Source organism: Peromyscus leucopus, chromosome 19, assembly GCF_004664715.2.
Source record: "Peromyscus leucopus breed LL Stock chromosome 19, UCI_PerLeu_2.1, whole genome shotgun sequence".
In the NCBI taxonomy this organism is placed as follows: domain Eukaryota; kingdom Metazoa; phylum Chordata; class Mammalia; order Rodentia; family Cricetidae; genus Peromyscus; species Peromyscus leucopus.
The window spans coordinates 34680517-34703831 of NC_051079.1; the positions used below are offsets into that span (position 1 = coordinate 34680517).

Below are 23315 nucleotides of genomic sequence, written 5' to 3' on the forward strand. Positions count from 1 at the left end.
GGGTTACTATTATAGCCAGTTTTGTTAATTTGGACCATGTTCAGAATTGTGTTTTGTAGAGTAATTATAAGTTAATATTTCATTGAACTTCCTACAAGGACATAGGAGAGTGAAGGAAGTCATTTATCGACTAACTGATTTAGTAATATTTTCAATAAGAAGCAATGTTTATTAGGAGAAAATGTATTTACAGTTCTGAAATGAGTTTCCAAAACATTTAAAACATTACTGGTTTATTCTCTATTATTTTACTGACATTTAAACCCATAACACGAAGATACAAAGACCCTGTGTAGGATAGGTTTTTGTTAATTTGGCGCAAACTAGGGTTATCTGGGAAGAAGGAACCTTAGCTGAGGAAATGCCTCCTTCAGAATGGTCTGTAGACAAATGTTTGGGCCATTTTCTTGATTAATGATTTGTGTGGTATTAATCCTGGGCTGATGCTCCTGTGTTGTATGAGAGAGCAGGCCGAGCAAGCCATGGGGAGCAAACCAGTCAGCAGCGCCCTCCATGGCCTCCGCTTGAGTTCCTGCCTCAGCTTCCTACCTGAGTTCTTTCCCTAGATGATGGACTATGAACTGTAATCTGAAATGAACCCTTTCCTCTCCAAGCTGCTTGTGATCATAGTGTCTTTACCACACATGGGAAGCAAACTAATAGAGACCCTAAGTTTTAAATTAGAATATGAGCAATGTGGTAAAATGCCCGAGTATTTTAATGAGCAAACAGAGTGTGCACAGGACCGAGCTTTGTTTTGAACAGAGGTAATAACGCTTAGCTAACTTTAGGCAGAACTCTACACTAAATTTTGCTGTGTTCCCTGTAATTAAAATATTGATGACAGCTATATTCGCTTCTCGTTATGGGTCTCAGAGGACTAATTAGTGTACCACAAGACTTTTACCTTGGCAGAGAGAACAGTTCTTGTTCATATTTGTATCGACAATGCTTGTTTTAGATCCTGCAAATAACGTCTTCCAAGCAATGTAAGGAGTAAGGCCTTTTAGTTTTTCTTTGAAGACATTTGTGTTTTTGATATATACATACAATTTATTTTGTAGGATAGTTCTTAATTTACAATTTTCTATAGTTTCTTCATGATCTAATTTTGGCTGTGAATTTTTTATTAGTCTACTATGGAAGTGATCTTGTAGCCAACACAGTGCATAAACTTTAGGTTCTTGACACCCATTTCGTGGTTTGGGGTCATGTTAATTTTGACCTCTTGGGTTAGATGGTGAATGCTTTCCTCGGTGAGGTTCTCCCCTTTGTAACCCGGAAGCAATGGGAGTAGATACGCTGACGTTTATGCTGACGACTATGCACTACTCAGATATGCTTTGTTTTTGAGACGGGCAGGATCTTTAGCCCAGGCTGGTGTCAGACTCTCATTTAGTAGTTGAAGATGTCCTTGAACCTTTGGGCCTCCTGTTTCTTACCCCTTGGGACTAGGATTCCAGGAATGTGCTACCACACTGGGTTAAGGACTTGCTGGGGAACCCAGGACCCTGTGCCGGCCAGGCAGACACTCTCCCAACTGAAGCCCATCCCTAACCCATTCTCTGCTTCTGTGTGGCATCTCTGGTGACTCTCACTAAGTCAGTCCTCTGCAGGGTTTATTCTGATGTGATTTCAGACGTAAGAGTTTTAATCAGAAGAGAAGGAATTTCCGTTTGTTTTCACCTTAAGTGATAAGTTGTTTCCTCGTTTTACTTGTAGTCTGTGACTTGTAGATAGTAAAAGTACCTGTCTCAGAGTGCTGTTTGGTTTTCTATGTCTCCCAGGTTCACTGAAAAGAGAGCTTTGTTTCTTCCCTTTTCCTTTTTTTATTTTATTTAATTATTTATTTATTTTGGTTTTGCAAGACAGGGTTTCTCTGTGTAGCTTTGCGCCTTTCCTGGATCTCGCTCTGTAGACCAGGCTGGCCTCGAACTCCCAGAGATCCGCCTGACTCTGCCTCCGAGTGCTGGGATTAAAGGCATGCGCCACCACTGCCCAGCCTGATTTTTCCCCTTTTCTTACTGGTCTGTGTGCCTGTACTCTTTAATCAGTGTAGTTACTCTTTTCTGAAGTTTCTTTTCCTTTACTGTTTCAGGATACTGATTTCTGTTCTGTGAAACTTCATGTGTGAGCATGTGTGAGCGTGTGTGTGTGTGTGTGTGTGTGTGTGTGTGTGTGTGTGTGTGTGTGTGTGTACAGGATGACCAGCACACACTCAGCACTTTGCTCAGGCACTTAGATAGCAGGCCGAAGTCCCCAAATGGTTAAGTACTGCGCATATTTTGGTGAATAGAAAAGCCTTAAGAAGAAGCAGGATGAATAGTGACAGCTCACGTGTTTTCTGTTGCCCGTGGACTAAGAACATGGGTCATGGGTTTTTGGCTCGGCCTGTCTGACTTCTGGACGTCTGTTTGCCAGTCATTCTCGGTGCTGGTCTGTTACTGATCTAGAATGATGGTGGGACCTGGGAGAATGGAGCCTAAAAATGCGGTGGACTAAAGTCTCATACAATAGCTATCTTTATTCAGAGCATCAGACAATTTATAGTCTGCGGGTTAAGAAAGGTAACCTGAGTATAATCACAAGGAGAAGCTGCATGTGGCAAAAACATCTTTTCCCATGGAGGCACATAAACAAATCGCAACAACCAGTTGTAATAAATAATCTACAGCAAACTCACAGCTATCCGCTTTACCCGGGAAGGGCATGAAAGTACATTTCAAGAACAATTCTGTGTTTTTGAAGAAACTGAGCTCACAACACTCTTGCTTTCTTGGAGTTTTCTCACAAGCACTCAGAATTTTCCTCACATGACTCCATTCTTGGATGGTGTTCTTGACACTAGTCAAGGCCGCAGATCTCTAATGGTTTTCACTTTGGGAGAGGGTGGTGGAGAGCCGTCCAAAATTGGATGGCATTGTAAATGTGTGTACATTGTTAAAAGATAATACTCTATACCTTTCAGGTATCAATTGGGCAGTCCCCAATTAGTTACTTTTAGAAGTAAAGTTTTACCTTTTTCTCAAATGATTCATTGATTTTTTAATAATCTTCCAAAATAAATATGCATAATAAACATATAACAAATGAATCAGTTTAAACATTTATGTGTTTAAATTTCAAAGTCAAAATGTATAGTAGTTTCCTGTGTTAATGATTTAAATTTTAAGGTGTATTTTTCAGAATCCTAAGGTGTAGTATTAGCACAGGAAGATAGTTAATGGCTGTACTGTGAGTGAATGCATAGGTATGAATGCTCAGGACCAGGCAGACATACTGGAAGCAGCACAGATGTAGACCAGTTAGGAGTTGGCACTAAGGTGCCAGCATGGATTTAACTCTTTCCAGGTCCTGATGTGGTGTGATTCCCCTGTTGTGCTGGTGAGGAAATTGAAGCTTAGAGAAGTCACCTGTTAATTTAGGTCCCCTTCACCACATAGTTAACATTGTTGACTGTTACTAAACCAAGTGATAGATAGAGGTAACGCTTATTCTTCATAGAAAGGTATCTGTTAGGCATGCTTTGGTCTATAGAGAGCAACTTTACCCCCCCCCCCCCACACACACACTCAGTATGTGTGTATAGAGGGGCTGGGGAAGAGAGGAGAAACAGAGACATCAACTGACCAAGCAAATGCTGGCTCGTAACTTATAATTCTGACTTCTTAAAAAGCTGTATCTAGTTGGAAATACAACTGAGTTTTTTCTTCCTCTCCTGCCATTGATTTTAGTGTGAATACTCCTTCTTGAAAGTATACATATATAATATGATTGATCATTTATTTGAGAAGAATCCCTGTCAGGGCTGTTGCAGGTTACAGGGATATGAAGGGGATAGATTCTTGCTTCATCATGATGGAGGTTACAATCGACGCTGATGTGTCAGACTATTACAGTATACTGATCTAAATATTAGTAGAAGGAAACAGTGTCCCGAGAAGTAGGGTGCCTAACTAACTACAGAGGGAAGGGAAGGAAAAACCATAGAAGTGACATGGATCTGAAGAACAGGCCTGCAACTAGCATAGTGCATTCTGGGACTCACACGTGGTTCAGTATGGTAGGGTTATAGACAGTTATTAAGATATATTATAACACACGATTGGAAAGGTAGTTCTTAAACTTGATGAAATTTGTGTACCAGACTTAGTACTTGAAATTTTGGATTTGTTTTGTTTTGTAACTACTGAGTCTTTGAAGAAGGAAAATGGAATCTTGAGAGAGGGTGAAGGTAGGGACCCAGTTAGAGACGATCTGTGGCAGTTTGTGAAGAGATGGGTCATGACAGTCTGCAATGAAGACTACATGAGAGATACAGAAAAGTGGGTGACTAAAATGCCATGTACTTATAATGCTTTAAAATGTCACAAACACTCTAATGCACATTTTCTGTTTTGGTACCTATTAAGGAGGTGGATAAGCAGATGGTTCAGGTAGATGGACTTGTGTTTTGTATGAGGAAATGGAGCTCTCGAGACTCTGCCTTAGCCAGAGATGAGGGAGCAATGGCTTACATGTGAACCAAAGGAGGATGCTCAAACTCAGTGCTCTGTCTGGTTGTTTCACACCAATGCTAGGCAGCACCCAGGTGTGCTTTAATCTACGGCATGGGTGGGGTCAGCCAGTAAGGTTGAGAAATATTTACAAGTCCATGTGAATACCTAGAAGGTGCTTTTCCCGAGGAGACGGTGTGTCGCTGTTTTTGGAGGTCTATTCTTGTGACTGTTGGAAACAGGCGGGCTCATATTAGACACCGTTGTAGAGACTTCCAGTTAGTGTTAGTGATCAGCATATTAAGGCTCCTTAACACACACCTTTAAAGTGAGTCCTTGCTATGGGTCATGTTCCCCTTCTATACCTCTGAAGGACCAGCAACTCTGTTTTCTCATCACATCCCCTCCCATGTTGATGGTCCTGTGATTGCACTCTTTCCAGCCTGGCCTCGAGTCATCACTGCCGTGTCTGTTCAGTGGTCTTTCAAGTCAAGTGATTAGTATTCTGGTCCAGTGAGCGCTGTGAGGCTGGCTTTCTGTGTAGCAAAGGTAGTTTGGCTGTGTTGTTAGAGGCATGTGAGCACAGCTCTTCACAAAGCTTGGAACTGAATCTAAAACCACATGATCGCACTGCTGAGTCTGGGCTCATAAAGCTGTTTGTGCTGTGTAATGTTTCAAGGGATTCTAAACTACCATAGTCTCTCTCTCTCCTAATTTTGTCCTACCTGATTAACTTGTACTCTGTGTTAGTAAATTCAAAGGAAACAATTAGTTTCTACCATAATTGGGAGCCATAGTAAGTTAATGTACTTTGGAAAGTATAATGACCTCTCTGCTACCACAGGCTAGCTGGTACATCAGCAGTTTCTAGCCTGCTTGTCTGTTTACTGATTGGGCCTCATGGTGTGAACCTTGTGTCTGAGTGTTTTAGTTTCCTTCTAAATAGAAAGGGGAAAAAGGAGGAAGAAGGGACAGGGAGAGGAAGCCTTGTTTGTACTCTGTTGAACACAAAGAGTTTTGAAGACAGTAGGAAGTCAGTAAAGGATTGTCACCAAAATATGCTATTTACTAGTTGGAATTTGTATTTTTTGGGATGGGCAGGTTTGAGACAGGGTTTCTCTGTATAACAGCCTTAGCTGTCCTGGAACTCACTTTGTAGATGAGGCTGGCCTTGAACTCACAGAGATCCACCTGCCTCTGCCTCCCTAGTGCTGGGATTAAAGGTGTGTGTTCCACCACCGCCAGGCTGAAATTTGTATTTGTTTAATGCAACTCTTTTAAATCGCTATCTTAAAATAACAATAGGGTTTTAAAAACCATCTGGATATGGTGGCCCATGTTAGTAATTACAGTACTTGGGAGGTGAGGCAGGAAGATCAGGAGTTGAAGGCCATCCTGTGCTACATAATGGGTTTGAGAAATATCCTGTGTCCACCCTTCACCTCTTAGAAAAACGAAACAAACAAAAAACACCACCCACCATTGGCTCTTTATACATGTTTGCCTAGCATTTTCATTTTTTAGACTAGCCTGCTTAGAGACCACTGTACTGCTGGAGTTGACAGGTATGACTAGAGACGGATCTACTGAGTCCAGAGGGAAAGCCGACAGATTTCAGGTTAAAGGAGCCTGCAGTTGACTTTCCATTAAGTCTAGGCTGTTTGCGTTGATTCCCAGAGAGCAGGAATGTGCCTCAAGTTGACTGTTTTCTTCTTCTCTGCCCTCTGAACCCAGTCCTCACTTGTCTTTTGTAGCTAGAGACAGTGGGATGGCAGCTTAACCTGCAAATGGCTCACTCCGCTCGAGCCAAGCTCCAGTCTCCTCAGGCCGTGCTGCAGCTGGGAGTGAGCCAGGAAGACGCCAAGGTGAGACCGAGGGCCCTGGTGACGGGAGGGGTTTTGTTTGGTAGGTCTCGGACCTCGTTGACAGGAGTCTGGCCTTGAAAAATGTAAGTGTAAATCAGCTGCAACAATGTGCTTCTCTTACAGACCATTTTGTAATGTCTTTTAATTTGTGTGAGATAAAAATTTCAATGGAGTCCCTCTGAAATTACTGTTTTTGATGCCCCCCACTGTGTGTGTGTGTGTGTGTGTGTGTGTGTGTGTGTGTGTGTGTGTGTGTGTGTGTGTGTGTGTGTGTATTAAGCTGTAAGCTGCACGTATAAAGGGAAAGGGATATTTGCTGTTGTCCAGCCAAAGCCTGGGGCAGTCGGATAATCTGAATTACATTTTGGGGAATAGTGTGTTCATGAGTTTAAATCCTAACTTGCAAGATAGATTTTTTTTTTTCATTAGTTTACACCATAGGGCAGCTCCTCCTTCAGTATCAGTTTTAGAACAACCTGAACATAATTATCAACAGTGAAAGAAGTGCCGTGGAAGGTTCCCCACTGTGGCGTGTAGAGAAATATGTTTCAGATATAACCTATCATATTTTATATTAAAATTACTTCTTTACCATAGAAAAGGGAGAGTAAATCCCCCACCCCAATAGATGAAACTTTGTATTATTTTGAGACATTTAAATAGAGCTGGGCAGAGGGTGCAGTGGGAGATCTGAGGATGGAGAGGTTGCAGTGGCTGAATAGTCTTCCAGGAGCTACCTTTATAATATGTACTTTGATAGCATGTTCACAGTTAGTTACTATATCATAGGCATTTCTGTCTTTTTTAAAGAAGTGGACAACTGGCTAGCCCAGGGTATATAACCACAAAATATTAATATGATTTAAGTCTTATATATAATGTGTTAGTTTAATATAGTATTCTAAAATAATTTCCTTTCACACATTTTTCACTGGAAAATCATACAAACTTACTAGTCAAGTGTGAAACAGACTTTTATCATTGTTTGTGCTGCAACTTGGTGGTGACATATTTATGGCATGCTGCCTAGTCTTTGTAACGACTGTGTCTTTCCTATAGCATGGCATGTGCATCTTACAGGGTTTCTGGGAAGATTACATGCCTACTGTGTATAAAGCACTTAGTCCAATGTGGTAAATTCTCAGTGAGTACTGGCTGTTACCATCATCACCGTCATCGGTACAGGAGGGAGCTGACATCGATCAGTCAGCCAGCCAATCAATCAATCGATCAATCAATCAATCAATTTGTTCAGGCGAAAGTTCTTACTAAATTTCTTTGCTCATGTAGTTACTGTCACTTTTCTCTTTCCTGTGTCCTCTCTCTCTCTTTCTCGATATACTTTTTTTTTTTATATATACTTTTCATATTTATGCTTACTGGGAATTCAAGAGCAAAAGGACAGCCCGGGAAGTCCCTTTCCCTTCCGTGAACCAAGGAAGGTCTTCCTTTAGGTTTAGGAGGATGGTCTGGAAGGCACTGGAGCAGACGGGCTCACCATGGCTGAACACAGGCCTGTTTAAGTAGCTCTGCGCTGTCTCGGTTTGCTCTCTTAGGACTACTGCGTGGTAACTCCAGGTAGCCACAGAGCTGCAGCACTATGTGAGCTAAGGGATATTATTTTTACCAAATAATAGATATGCTTTGAGCACCAGGGCTTTCATAGTGCTTCACTTTGGGATGCCCAAGACCTTCCAGCTCCATCACAGAGGCATAAAGCCAGGTCTTTGTGCCTGTGTGTCCATTTCATTATGAGGCAGTGGGAATGAAAGAATAATACTTCTAGCCAGACATTTTTTTTTAATTCATGTTGCTCAGGAAGTCAAAACAGAAAAAAATCAAAATCATTAGTGATATGGGTTAAGTACATTTACACTTTTCCGTTTGTTGCTCTTTAGAAATTTTGATTGGATCGTACTACATAGGAGCGTTATTTAGCCTTGTAACCTGAAGAACTAGAACACCACTGTCTTTCACAGTGGAAGAGCAAGGAGAACAGCGCCCACTGTGAGGGGTGTGAGCTCTTTAGCCTGTGTGCACATTGAGCCATTTCTTTCCATTGCCCCTCCTATGGCATTGTGTGGACTCGACCCAGCTAAGATTCCCCAGACAGTGGACACACAATGAAATGTAAACCTGCTATCAGCCTGGGCAGGAGCATGCTGGGTCCAAGTGCTCTGTGCCTCAAGGAACCGTTGCCAACTCCACCATCTCCTCAATGAACTGCTGAGTTCTGCCCTGAGGTGAATTTGTTTGTTTACGTTCTCCTGTTATCATGACTTTATTCTTTATATTTCTGCTTCATGTGGCTGTTGGAAGCTACTGTTTATGTAACTTCTGTTATTAAAGACCACAGACTGTATTGTGCTCTCTCTCAGTTTTCTGTGTTCTGAGGCGAGATCTCAGGAATTGTCCATAGGCCAAGTAAGAGGGCAGGGCGTGGGGCAGGCTGTGAAAACCACGTGGACTGACAGAGGAGCTGCTGTTAAAATATTAGAAGTCAGGACTACTTAGGTTATAATGGAAAGCACCACAAAGTACAGAATTGTCATATTGTAAAATCATTTATGTAAAATAGTAAGCTGTTGGTAGGAATTCGTTTAAATATGTATTGTATGGCAAAGTTACTCTGAGGATATACATGTTTGAGAGGATTAGAGTCAATGTAGAGAACAGTGTTCTTCTCCCAGTGGAGAGGACAGTGTTCACACAGTGCAGTTTACCGGAGTGTAGTTTCTAAGGCGCTGGCTTTCCTGGTGTCAGCTTGCAACCTGCTCATGAACATGTAGCTTGCAATGAAGTTTTCATTTGCTATCACTCTAGATAACATTGTTTGGCTATGTTATCTTTGCTGTAAGAATATTTCTGTCTCAAGGCTTTCCTGTTTTGCTACTAATTTTATCATGAAAAATGGATGATTGTAGCTTTTGGAAAGATCTATAGTCTAGTTATTTTCAGCTAATGTCCTTTGTACCTTTCAGTGCATTCTGCAAAGTAAGATGATTGTTCTGGTTCACAGATACTTTAAGTTTTCTTGTTTTGTTATGGTTTAGTTTGGTTTATTTCATTAGGGGGCAGTAGAGCACTTTGCCTGCCTAACCATTTCTGGCAGTCACAATGTTATTTAACATAACATTCAAAGTAGTTGTGGGAAATGCTAAGTGTTTACATTTCTAATCTGTATATAACAATAGAGTTCTCCTGTTTCCATCAACAGAATTAATGCCGATTAATCAGATATGTATAGAACAAATAAATGAGATCAGCATGAGTCAGCTTTTGTTAATTTGTCTGTGATCATGTGCCAAAATGTAATTCATTAAAAAGCCTTCTGCTCTGTCGACTTCTTTGTTTCATCCTGTCACTTATATTTATTTCTGTACAAGAAAATGGAATAAAATAATCCCCAAGATAAATGAATGACTCTGTTGGGTAATAGTTTAAACTATTTCCAGGCTAATTATAGTCTGTTGAATTAAAAAAATAAATTGTGAAGAATACAATATCATGTCTAACAAGTGTGTAATTTTGAATATCATCAACACTTTGAATATTCTTAAAACACCAAAATACTTAAAATATACATTTAATTTCCTTATCATTTTGTTACTCAACAGAATTCTATTTTATTAATATTGAGATTAAAATTGTGTTTCATTCTTTATCCACAACAAAGATAAATTTACTTTCACAAAAAAACTTCCATTTCTCTTAATGTTAAATTGGACTTTACTTAGGGTAAAGAATGTATATATGGATAATTATGATTTTGAGTAAGCATAGATCTTTCATGCTGGTTTCTGAGGTAGATGTGTTCCTATTTCCAATTGATTGGTATATTCTGTTTAGAGAGAGAAAATGAGCTTTACTCTTTACTATTTATAGTTCTTTCTAACTACACTGGGACTAGAACTCAGGGACTTTACATGCTAGGCATGTGCTCTACCACCGAGCTACCTCCCACCCCTTTTACTCTTTGCTGTGTACTAGACACTAGACATTGTCAGGTGTTGGTGTTGAAAGCATCTCTTCCAGTTGTGACTGTCATTCTTTGATAGATGGAGAAAGGGAAGTTCAGAGAGGTTAAATCAATTCCCACAGCTATAACGCTAGTAATCTGCACATTGAGAATTTGAAGCCAGGCCATTTTATTGCAGTGTTTATTGGTGGGTACTGGATTATTTTCCTTCTTTACTGATTTAGTGGTCCATTCTGTAATATGTACTCATATTTTAAGATGTTGGATGCTATTTTAAATTCGAGGTTGTATTGTTCTTTTTCTTCTCAAGATTATGTAGATCCTGTTTCCTGCTCCCGTTCCTTTTATGGAATTTCATTAGGACAGCTGAGACTTGGTCATTGAGAAATACTCATTTACTTCTGCATAGCAAGTGTATGCTTATGTATGGATGATATTTCAATAGAACTTACTTTTTTTTAAAAAAAAAGCAAATCTTGGCATAAGGATTATCTTACGTCATTGCATAATGTCTTTAAAACAGACTATATTACTTAAAGGGGAAATATATACTGATTTATTTAGGATAGATGTCTCAATAAGAAAAAAAATATGCTAGTCAAATCTTGAACTCTTGTTATGGCAATTTAAAATACCTTGATCCCCTAAAGGTAATGTAGTATAGATTGAATTAGTACCTACTAATTCTAAGGTTTTTCTAAGAATTTAAATGTAGGGAGAATTTTCTAAATGTTACATCTTTATTAGCATAAATCACATTAAAGGATACTTTCTTATTGATAATGCAGTCAAGATGATCTGTGTGATTGGGGCACAATTCAAATGTGGAAAGAGTTTATTCCTGACATTTAATCCCTGCTGGATGCTTTTTATTACTTATATTTAAGTTGTACTATCTGCTATCTTTGTTAATATAAATGTAGGAAATAAGTGATTACTGGAGTTGAACAAATTAGAGAAGCCGTTACCTCCCGTGGGTAGCTTTTTTGTATGGTGAAAGCATCTAAAATCTGTTTTTCTCAGTGAAGTGTCAGTGTGCTTTTGATCCATCCCTGCATCTCTGGAATGAAACCAACTTGATCATGGTAGATTATTGTTTTGATGTGTTCTTAAGTTTGGTTTGCAAGTATTTTATTGAAAATGTTTGCATCTGTGTTTATGAGGAATATTGGTCTATAATTCTCTTCTTTTGTTGGATCTTTGTGTGGCTTCGGTATCAGGGTAATAGTGGGTTCATAAAAAGAATTAGGAAATGTTCCTTCAGTTTTTATTTTGTAGAACAATTTGAAGAGTATCGGTGTTAATTCTTCTTTGAAGATCTAATAGAATTCTGCACTAAATCTGTCTGGTCTGGGCTTTTCTTAGGAGATTTTTAATAACTGTTTTGATTTCACTAGGGTTTATGGGTCTTTTTAAATTGTTTGTTTTATTTCAGTTTAACTTTGGTAGGTCATATATATATAGAAACTTGTCCATTTCTCTTAGGTTTTCCAGTTTGGTGGAATACAGATTTTTTTTTTTTTGGTTTTTCGAGACAGGGTTTCTCTGTGTAGCTTTGCGCCTTTCCTGGAGCTCACTTGGTAGCCCAGGCTGGCCTCGAACTCACAGAGATCCGCCTGGCTCTGCCTCCCGAGTGCTGGGATTAAAGGCGTGCGCCACCAACGCCCGGCCGGAATACAGATTTTTAAAGCATGTTCTTCTGGTCCTCTGAATTTCTTAGGTGTCTATTGTAAGTTTCCCTTTTCATCTTCATTAACAATTAATTTCATCTTCATTTCATCATAATTAATTTCATCTTCATTTCATTAATTTGGATCTTCTGTGTCTTTTGGTTCATTTGGCTAAAGGTTTGTCAATCTTTCTGATTTTCACAAAGAACAAACTGTTCATTTCACTGATCTTTGTAACACGAATCTTAAAAGGTCTTATTAATAAAAAAAAAAAAAAAACAGAGCCAAATATAGGGGTGAAAGCCTTAGATCAGGGAAATAGGGAAAGCCATCAGCCAACCTTACCTCACCAACTCTGCAGCTTCCAAATGTGAGTTACTTCCTGTCTACCACATCTTTATTGCCTTGCTGTTCTGCCCTCTCATTGACTCTCTTAGCCCAGCTACCTGACTTCCTCTTCCTATTCAGCTCTGTCACTTTCTGTCTGTCTATACAGACCTCCAGGTCTCTATGGTTGGTACTGGGATTAAAGATGTGTGTCACCACACTTGGGTCTGTTCCCTAGTATGGCCTTGAACACACAGAGATCCTGCCTACTAAGGGATTAAGGGCGTGTGCTGCCTGACTTCTTGTTTACTTATAATGGCTGGCCTTCCCCCCCACCCCCCATCTCCAGGCAAGCTTTATTTATTAATGCAACAAATTAAATATCGCACATCACAAAAAAGTTACAAGATCTTTTTTTTTTTTTTTTTTTTTTTTTTTTTTTTTTTTTTTTTTTTTTTTTTTTTTTTTTTTTATTTTTTTTAATTTAATATAATTTTATTTTAATGTATCTTGTTTTTTTTTTTATTTTTTGTGCTTTTTTTTTTTTTTTTTTTTTTTTTGTTTCCCATTTCATGCAGCATGATGTTCATTTCATCAGTTAGTAATTTTTGCTTTTGTTTATAATTTATCATGGTGGTCAAATAGGATGCAGAGAAATATTTCAGGTTGTTTTTTTTTTTTTTGTTTGTTTTTTGTTTTTTTTTGTTTTTGTTTTTTGTATCTATTGAGACTTGCTCTGTGTCCTATTATAGTATGTGGCCATTTTGAAGAAAAGTTTTATGAGATGCCTAGAAGAAAATATATCATTTAGTGTTCGGGTGGAATGTTCTGTAGATGTCTGTTAGGGCCATTTGGTTTATAATGTTATTTAACTCCAGCATTTCTCTGTTTAGTTTTTGTCTGGATGACCTGTCGGCAAGAGTAGAGTATTGAAGTTAAACTACTAATATATGATAATAGTATGTTATTTTTATATGAGTCAGTATTTTTTTTTATTCCTGTGGTAGTGTGCCCCTTCCCTTTTGATTAACTGTTCTCTCGATTATTTGTTTCTTGTGTACTCATGGGTATATACATGGTATAGTTAACCTCTACTTCAGACTGAAGTTTTCATTCTAGTGCCTTTTGTAGTGCTGGACTGGAAGATTGAAAATGTTTGAAGTTGTTTCTTTTGTGAAATGATGTTCTTTCTCTGTTGATTGTGATTGATAGTTTTGCTCGGTATAGTACTCTGGGCTAGCATGTGTAGTTTGTTAGAACTTGTAGGGTAGTTGGAGTTTCTCTGTGTCTCAGCAGCTGCTTCCCAAATAACCACACAGAGGCTTAATTTTAATTATAAATGATCGGCTGATAGCTCAGACTTATTACTAACTAGCTTTTACAACTTAAATTAACCCATTTCTATTAATCCGTGTACTGCCCCAAGGCTCATGAGTTTTACCTCTCCTGCAAGTCCTGCTTCCTTTCTATCTTCCTTGTGACTCCTCTGACTCCTCCCTTTTCTTCTCAGCATTCTCTCTGCTCCCAAAATCCTGACTAGCTATCAGCCAGTCAGCTTTTTATAAATAATGAGAGCAGTACATATTACAGTATACAAAGATTGTTCCACAGCATTATGGAACATCAGTACAGGTTCTTCTGGCTTTAGAGTCTCCACTGAAAAATACTGCCCACAAATAAATACTTGCTAACCAAAATCCAACTAAGTTATCCTTTAAAAGTGGTGAAGAAATCAAGATCTCTTAGGATAAACTAAAGGAATACTGGAGAAAATTCTTAAAGGAATCTTACCAACAGATACAGGAGAAAGGGTTCATTCAGTAAAGAATCAATTTTAGGCTGAGCCATGGTCCCCTATTCTTCTGTCACCTCTTTCAGCAATTCCTCGTAGCCTTTCATCTCCTTTCCCTTGCAGCTTAAAAAAATTTTTTTTTACATATTTTGAGATTACAATATAATTATATCATCCCCCCTTTCTTTTCCTCCCTCCAAACCCTGCCAAGTACCTTTCCTTGCTCTCTTTCAAATTTTTGTCCTCTTTTAAAATTGTTATATAATACACATATATATTTCTAAATACATGAGCACAACCTGCTCAGTCTGTGTAATGTTACTTGTGCATATATGTTTTCAGGAATGACTGCTTGGTGTTGAATAACCAATTGGTGTGCTCTTCACCGGGGAAGAGTATTCTCTGCTCTCAATATCCCTTAGTTGCCTGTAGTTCCTTGTGTAGGGTTGAGACTTCATGGCTTTCCCCTCACTGCGTTAACGTGTCTGTTATTGTTTTCCTCCGTGCAGGTTTTAATACCTTTTGTTTATTCTGCACGTTGAGTGTTTCAGTTCTGTGTGTCCTGGACCGTTTCTCTCATGATCCTGTTTGTGTTCCGTATGCCTCTTGTTCCTTGATGCACATCTCTTTCTCTGGTTTGGGGAGGTTTTAGTGAAAACATTTTCTGCTCTTTCACTTGTGCTGTTCTCCTTCCTGTATGCCCATTGTCCTTAGATTTTGGTCTCGTCACAGTGTCCCAGTTTACCTGGATGTTTTGTGCCTGGGCTTTTTTTTTTTTTTAAAGATTTAGCGTTTTCTTCGAACTCTCTGTTTCTTCTACTTATCTTCAGGTCTTGAAATTCTCTCTTCTATGTTGTAACCTGTAGATGAGTCTTACCTCTGAGATTTTTGTTTTGCTTCCTGAGTTTTTCATTTCCATTTTTGTATCAGTTTGGTGGGCTTGTTGTTGTTGTTGTTGGTGGTGGTGGTGGTGATGGTGTGTGTGTGTGTGTGTGTGTGTGTGTGTGTGTGTGAGATTCTATTTCTTTGTTAAATTCTATTTTCATGTCTTGAAGTATTTTATTATTTCATGTAACTGTTTATGTTTTCACACCCTCCTTTTGGCCTTTGAGCATATTCATAATTGCTGGTTTGAAGTCCTTGTCTCATGTCCAGCTAAATTGCATTTCTCAGGGCCTGTTGCAGTAAGGTTGCTGGCTTCTGGAGCAAGCATATTGTCTTGCCTGGTCATGTTTGTGTTTTTGCACTGGGATCTAGGCATCTGGAGGTAAGATATTTGAGGTTCCTGGTTTTGTTGGGTGAGTGTTCCATTTTTGATTGCTGTTGCCCATTCTAGGTCCTAGCCAAGTGTGTTGTCTGTCAGCTGTGGGTTCCCTGGAAGAGAGTGGTTTTGTTGGTCAGTGTGGAGTCACAGCGGATGGATATGGGTTGGAAGCAATGGCTGAAATGCAAGGCAGAACTAGAGGGACCTGTCTGCACCAAGAGGCTGAGTCCCAAGGAGATGTAGGTGGACTGGAGCAGGGTCTCAGGCTGGCATGATGCAGCAGGTCCAAAATAGTCTTCAGAGGTCAGATGTGAGGAATATGATACAAGTAGCCTACCAGGGTCTTAGCCAGATGTGGTGGCTGTGGGGTTCCTGGTAGAGAGTCCTTCTGCTGGTCAGATGGGAGTCCCAAAGGAAAGGAGATGAAAGGCTACGAGGAATTGCTGAAAGAGGTGACAGAAGAATGGGGGACCATGGCTCAGCCTAAAATTGATTCTTTACTGAATGAACCCTTTCTCCTGTATCTGTTGGTAAGATTCCTTTAAGAATTTTCTCCAGTATTCCTTTAGTTTATCCTAAGAGATCTTGATTTCTTCACCACTTTTAAAGGATAACTTAGTTGGATTTTGGTTAGCAAGTATTTATTTGTGGGGCTTGATTTTTTTTTTTTTCTGCCTCCCATGATTCTGTCTTTCGTGATTTCTTCTGGCAGATATGCTGTAGTTTTGATGAACTTGCCTTTGTGGGTTGATACATCTTCCTTCCTTTCCATGTCCTGTACTCTTGTCCTTTTGATTAAATATGTCATGAGGAAGGTTGTTTGCTGGCCATTTACTTCTACAAGGGGTTCTAGGTCTCTCTGTACTTGTATGGCTCATACCTTTCTGTATTTTTGGAAAGTTTTGTGTGCGATTTCATTAAGTAGGTTTCCTTTCGTTTCTCTCCAAGCTCCATACACCCTATGGATTCTCGGGTTTGTTCTAGAGGTCACGGTTGTTCCCAAATGTGTATGCCTTCATTTCCCTCTGCAGCACAGCATGTATCCGTCCCTTATAGACCTGTATGTATGGGTCTGCATGCAAGTCAGTGTGGGCCAGTTCCTTGGCCCCCCTGATTCTTGGGGTGGCTGCTCTCTTAGCCACAGAAAGGAGAGGCATGGTGTCTTGGGTACATAAAAAGTGCAGGGCTTCTGTTCTCTCTACCTGACCTTCCCAATGGAGATTTCCCCCATGGCTCCAGCTGTCTGAGCTCTTCAGTGAGGAGCGACCATTCTCTGGTACCCGCTTGTGTGGATTGTAGTTCTCCTACCTGTACAGTGTATTTCTCCAGCATGCTGAAAGTTTTCCTACGTGGAGTCTGTTGAGGCCTTCCTGTTTGTTTTCGTGTAAAGCCTCACTGCGATGACCCTCCCATTCTGACTTCATTGCCTGGTGCCAGTTGTTAGGCTCTGCTCTTTCTTCTGCAAGTCTAGAATCGGACAGTTCTAGATTTCATCTGGTTGGTCTATGGTTTACTATTGCTGTCTGCCGCCCATGCCGTCCACCTCTCTGCAGCCACACACCTCATGTTTTGTTATAGAGTCTTGAAGACTTGGGTAAATGCTGTGCACTTTCCCAGGTTTCAGTATAGTCTTATTGTAAAAGCCAAATGTTCTTTTGCCTGATGTGAACAGTGGTTACATTTTTATCACCATTTAAATGTCAGAGTTTTTTCCCCTTCTGCTTTTAATCTTTTGTGTGCATTTACCTCTTTTGATTCTAAAGTACAAGCAAATATGAAAATGTAAGCATGTACCTAGAACAGTCTTATTGAGCCTTTTTGCTGCAGACAGGTGAATAGGACATTTATAGATGTCTTAGCTCTGCCAGGATATTGTGCTTCCAGTTATGCAAAAGCTACATAATAGCCACCCACTCAGGCTCTTTAGTTCTGCATAGTAATGATATGTAATAATAGGACTGTTTTCATAGCCCAGTGCATTTGTGCTTTTCTTTTATGGTGCACATTTCTTTATGGATATAACAGTACCGAATCCTGTGTATTTTAGAGAGAGAGGTTAAAACAACAAGAAAGTAGTAAATAAAAGATGGACATTTGTTGTAAGAAAATTTATGTCAAGAAATAAACCTCACCAAGACTGTGAGGATAGCAAAGACAGTGAAGAAAGGAAAGTACAGGGTGGTGAGGATGCTGTGGTTGAGATCACACAGGCCTGTGAGGATGAGGATGCTGTGGTCAAGATCACACAGGCCTGTGAGGATGAGGATGCTCTGGTTGAGATCACACAGGGCTGTGAGGATGAGGATGCTCTGGTTGAGATCACACAGGCCTGTGAGGATGAGGATGCTCTGGTTGAGATCACACAGGCCTGTGAGGATGAGGATGCTGTGGTTGAGATCACACAGAGCTGTGAGGATGAGGATGCTCTGGTTGAGATCACACAGGCCTATGAGGATGAGGATGCTCTGGTCGAGATCACATAGGGCTGCAGAGATGGCTCTGATTAAGATCACACAGGACCGTGGAGATGGCTTTGGTTGAGATCACACACTGCTCTGGGGACCAGGGCATAGTTCCCAGGACCCTTGTCAAGGTGCCCACAATTGTCTGTAACTTCAGCTCCAGGAGAATCTGACTCCTCTGGCTTCCGAGGGCACCTGCACTCACATGCATGTACTCACATATATACACATAATATAAAAATACTAAAAACTAAATTTGTAAAAAGGGACAAAGTAAAATAGTCAGTGATGAGTTCTAGTGTAATTTTCAGAGGGAGGAGGAGAAGAGCGAAGCCTGCATGTGGTCTTTGGTTGGTAAGTGCAGTCTGGGACCACTGAGGCCGAGGCACCATCAGATTAACTAATGATAGCTGCACATTTGTAGGCACCTGAGCCACTTCATTGTTTTTCCCCCCTCTTCTTTCGGAGTGGCCGGGACTGGGACCAGCTGAGGGGGGTGGGACTGGCTGTGCTGAAACAGGACTCCCGATGCCCGCCACTCCCAGATTCACACAAGGAGAACAGACAGCCTTGGCCCACCAGTTGCTGTGTGCCAGCTGTTGTTCTGTATGATCTTACACCGAGTCCCAGAAGGACTGAAAATAATATATGATTTAATAAACTGTCCACTGTGCCTCCAAGGTGATGACTTTGTTTCCTGTACTAAGTAAGATACTTGATTTGTTCAATAAATCCTGTTCTTACATTCTTTATGGTGCTGTCTCACTCATAAACACCTTGACAGCCCTTGGAACTCCCGTGAGGACAGGCGGTTGGTTTCCGTTTGCCATCTGCAGAGTGAGACCATGGCCCTGATAAAGGATTGGGTTGACTTGTCCCATTCACTCTGGTAGGGCTTCCTGTATGATGGAGTTCTTACAGCACTAGAGAGTCAGAGAATTCTGGGGACCGGAAGAGACTGTAACAGGGTTTGCTAGAGCATAGATCAGTAAAGTGCATGCAGGCTCCATGTCTCCGGAGCTAGTGATAACTTGCAGAAGATGATTGTCTCACTCAGAGGAGACTGTTCCCCTCAGTAACTCTGTCACAGCTACACTATTGTTCTTCAGCAGTTGTTGTGACACTTGCTAGTTCCTTAGTTATGCATGTCAGAGTGAGCATGTGTCCTTTATCATCGGAGTCATCTTGGGCATGCTTGAGACCCTGGAAACACACGAGAGCTTGGCATAGTTTGACCAGTGAAGAGTCATGTTTTTTATTTCATGTCCAATCCTGGGTTTACACCTATTTGGGCCTGGTAAATAGAATTGTCCACAGTTTCTAGTGTTTTATTTTGTTTCAGTTTATAATTGAATTCTTAGCACCATAGTTGAATTCACTTGACTGTTCTGTGACTCCACTGTATTAGTGAATGATCTGTGTTATAGGGCTTTGTCCTTTTTTATTTATTTACATATTCAAAACCTTTTGTTTCTTATCTCTTTTAATTTAAAAAGCATTACTCCAGAATGCCAATGACCTTGTATGAAAGAACCACCTTCAGACACTCTGTTTTGTTTGATAAGAATATTTTTGTAAAAATCATGCAGATAAATAGGCATCCTCTGTGACCTAGTGAAACAAAAAAGAAATGTGTAAGATGGTATAGGTGCTAGGTTAGTGTGAGAGCTGGTGTGGAGAGGATGGAGTCTATTGATGTAGTGAAGGCCTAATTTGAAGGATTCTAAACTTTTTTTTTTTTAATGTATTGATTCAGATTCAGTTGCTACTAGCCAAGTTATCTTAATGGGTCTTTATCAGAGATGGCTACTTCTCACGGCTCCCATTCTCGGAGGTTTCCTGTCTCTGCTGGAGAAATAGGACTTCTCCTTTATTTATATTAATAGCATTAACCACCCGTGGTGTTTCTTCCTTTTTGACCATTAAAACCTTGAATTAATTTGTACCAAAACAAATCCTGAAGTCAATAATCCTAACAAATTAGAGTCCTAAGGTGTTTCAGAAGAATTAACATTTGATTTATTGCATTGAAAAGGTATGGCTGCAGATTATTATTAAGTTTCCTTTTCTTCATGTTAATAGCATTATATTCTCAGAGAGGGCTTAGACATCAATAGTAAACAGCTGTGTGTCCTGAGAAACCTGTTCCACTTTTCTGGTCTACTATGCTTACCTAGAAAATGGAGTGTGAGTGGAGTGATTGCCTCCATCTAGTTAAAAAAAATAGCATTGTGTTGACGCATCTTTGGAAGTTAGCAGAGGACAAGGCGGGCTGATGGTGGCACTGGCATGCAGTTAAGAAAACAGGGTTTGGAGTCATCGCTGGTGCATTAACACAGCTTCCAGAGAACCATGAGTGCTTAATAATCTCACTGAAGCACAATTTCTCATCTGAAAATTTGGACATAATGTTGGACATCATAGCTACTTCCCAGGTTCTTCTCAGAACCCAGCCTATGGCATGTGTAAAAGCATGTCCTACAGGGCGGCTTCAGTCTTTGCTAGTCTCGAGTTTGTAGTATTGCTGTCTGGGAACTGCAATGCTCTTCTCCACCGTGGGATCCATGTTACGCCGTTGATGGCCAACAGGGGGCTAAACTTTCCATACTTGATTGTTCTTATATAGTTTGTTTTAATTAATAGTAACTATCCTAATTTGTATGAGATGATAACTAACTGTGGTTAGATTTCCATGAAATGGTTAATGATATTGAACATTTTTATGTGCTTTTTAGCCATTACTGTATATTTGGTGCCATGGTTATTGAAGTCCTTCGACCATTTTAGATGAAAATGGCTGTTCCTTTGTCATTTTGTGTAGGAATACTTTATATATGTGGGTGTTAGCCTGTTCTCACCTATGTACTTTGTCAGTATATTCTCCCAGCCTTTGGGTTGCATTTTTACTGTATTGCTTATGTTTTGATGAACACAGTGTCAAAGTTTCTGTGCAGTCCAGTTTGTCTGCTCTGTCTTTTATTGCTTGTGACTTTGATGTTACAGTCAAGGAATCATTGCCACATCCAAGGTTCAGAAGTTGTGGTTTTGTTTTCTGCTAAGAGTTGTGTAGTTTTAGAATTAGACCTTACACTTAGGTGTTTGATCCTTCGGTGACTTACTGCTTACGTGTCTATTAGTTAACAGGTGGCTTTGCTCACGAAGGCTAGGTTGGTTGCATCCTGCTTGTCTGGTGTGTCAATAGTTAACTTTTAGGTTGGCTGGAGTTAGGTTGCATAGGGTAAATAGCTGTTACCACGATGAGTGGCCAAAGTCCTTTTCCTGCATCTTCTACCAGATGAGCCTGAACTTACTGGTAAGGGCCCAACCTGGCAATGGTTAGGATCAAAGAAGAAGCAAAATACAAAGCCTCTGAAGGCCTGGGTTGAATACTGAGCACTCCATTGCTCCATCAAATTTAGTTGGCTAAAGCAACCTCTAGGGTTCCCTGACACTCAGGGTTGTAGAGGACTTTGACTAAGTGGGAGATGCTGTGGTGATGAGGTGGATGTGAAGTCACTTCAGCGAGAAGATAACTGCTTTGCAGTTTATCTCTGCAGGTTTACCATCTGTGTGCTGCACCTTAGCATTCTTCTAACCCCGCCAAGTACCAGAATGGACAAATTAAAGGAGAAAGTGAATTTTTTTTCCTCATAATTTCAAAAGTTTTAGTTCCTTGTCCTCATCTCCATCAGTTCTGGGACCATGGTGAGGCAGAAAATGGTGGTAGTGGGGTGTACAACAGAAGCTTTCCACCTCATGGTGGCCAGCAGGCAGAAGAGAGGAAGGGACCAGGGGCAAGGCATAATCTTCAAGTCATTCCCCTTGTTGTATTTTAAAAACGTCGGAGAGAGACCTTGGTGGGTTGGAGCCAAGGTGCCTCATGGTGGGCTAGAGACAGAGACATGCTATGCAGACCGCGCTCATATAGAAGTTTTATTAGTGGTGAAGGGGAGAGAGGGAGAAGGAGTGTAGAGCTGCCTCATGGGAAGAGAGAGAAAAGGAGAGAGAGAGAAAGAGAGAGAGGAGAGAGAGCACGAGCAGGGGCTGAGAAGGGAAGAAGAGAAGAGAGAAAGAAGTGGGCGGGGTCTCACCTTTTATGAGGGGCTTTAGCAATGAGTGAGTGATGTTGTCCGCATCCTCATCAGACCAAGGTATTGTCTGCATATTGACCAGATCCCAAGGGCGGATCTGAATGCTAACACCCCTAGTGAGCTGCTTTCTCCACTTGGGCCCAGTCTCCTAAAGTTCCTACCCCACCCCCAGGATACTACTAGTGGCAGAGGCCATCTCAGCACAGGAGCGTGTGAGTGAGTGTGTGCATGTGTGTCAGGGGATGGGGTGGCTCATTTCAAGCCAACAGCTGCAAATGTTTACATCATTTCTTCACCCTTTCAAGAGTCCAGTAGCGCTCACAGCTGTAGTAGGAAACTTGAAACTCAAGATTGTCTTCATGAGGTCTGAACATTGGCTGGAGTAGGGCTTCTCTGATTCTAGGGATGTAACAATTAGAGAGATTTGTTTCCATATACATAAGTGTGTGGTGATGCCACAGGGCCAGGATTAACCTCAATAGACTTTCTTTTTCGAGAAGAATAGGAGGGATTTGTCACTATGGTTGAAAGCAATTTTGAAATCCTGGATAGTTACTTTGAGATTATATATTGTATTTATAATCCTAGTAATAGTGAATACTCTTGGGTCAGACCTCTATTATTTCAGTTCATTTGTTAGCTATTGAATGTATTCTCGAAAGCCTGGAACTAACTCCCTTTTGGGTAATTCTTTCTTTTCCATTGTCACCTGTAGCCACTTCTAAAGACAGTATTAGCAGCCTGGAAGAATTTCCGGTCCTACTGGTAGTGACTCTGTTGTTGCAGATAAATGTAGCTTTTAACTAAGTCTCTATCATTCTATCTACCAATAAAGACTCGGGAGTCAGACGTTGGGGTGAAAACCTGCTAGCTCAGAGGGACTGAGAAGCCACCAGCTGACCTTCCTTTTGGCCAGGGACCCAACAAGAGAACATCTCTCCATTCCTCCCAAACCAAAAAGACCAGGAATTTCTAAGATCCTCCCTACTACCTCCTGTGAGTCTCTTTATCTGTTTTCCCAAGTCCTCCATAATCTATGGCTAATTCTTGTCAACTAGTTGCTGGCTCTGCTCCCTGATCCAAGGTTGATTTTATTAACATAGTCTCAGGTTTCGCAGTGTGATCATATATTCCGTAACACTTGTTGATAGTGAGAGATGGAGAATTATATTATTTTTTGCAACTTACACACACACACACACACACACACACACACACACACACACACGCCTGCATGCATGCATGCATACACACACATATTTGTGTGTGTTTAATTTTAAAATAGTTGCATAGCAACTTGTAAAAGTTGTAACTGTTCTGCATTTCTTCCAGAACTTGGCAGCAATAATTCTTTAGTTTTAGCCATTTT

The 23315-nt window shown here is 40.4% G+C and overlaps 1 protein-coding gene across 1 annotated transcript in view; it reads left to right on the forward strand.

The window, feature by feature from the left end:
* Positions 1 to 23315, forward strand: part of Commd10 (COMM domain containing 10) — a 125205-nt gene that overhangs the window by 29840 nt on the left and 72050 nt on the right. Inside the window, exon 5 of the mRNA XM_028871802.2 lies at positions 6251 to 6361. Coding sequence (XP_028727635.1) covers positions 6251 to 6361 — 111 coding nt within the window. The remainder of the gene's footprint in view (positions 1 to 6250; positions 6362 to 23315) is intronic.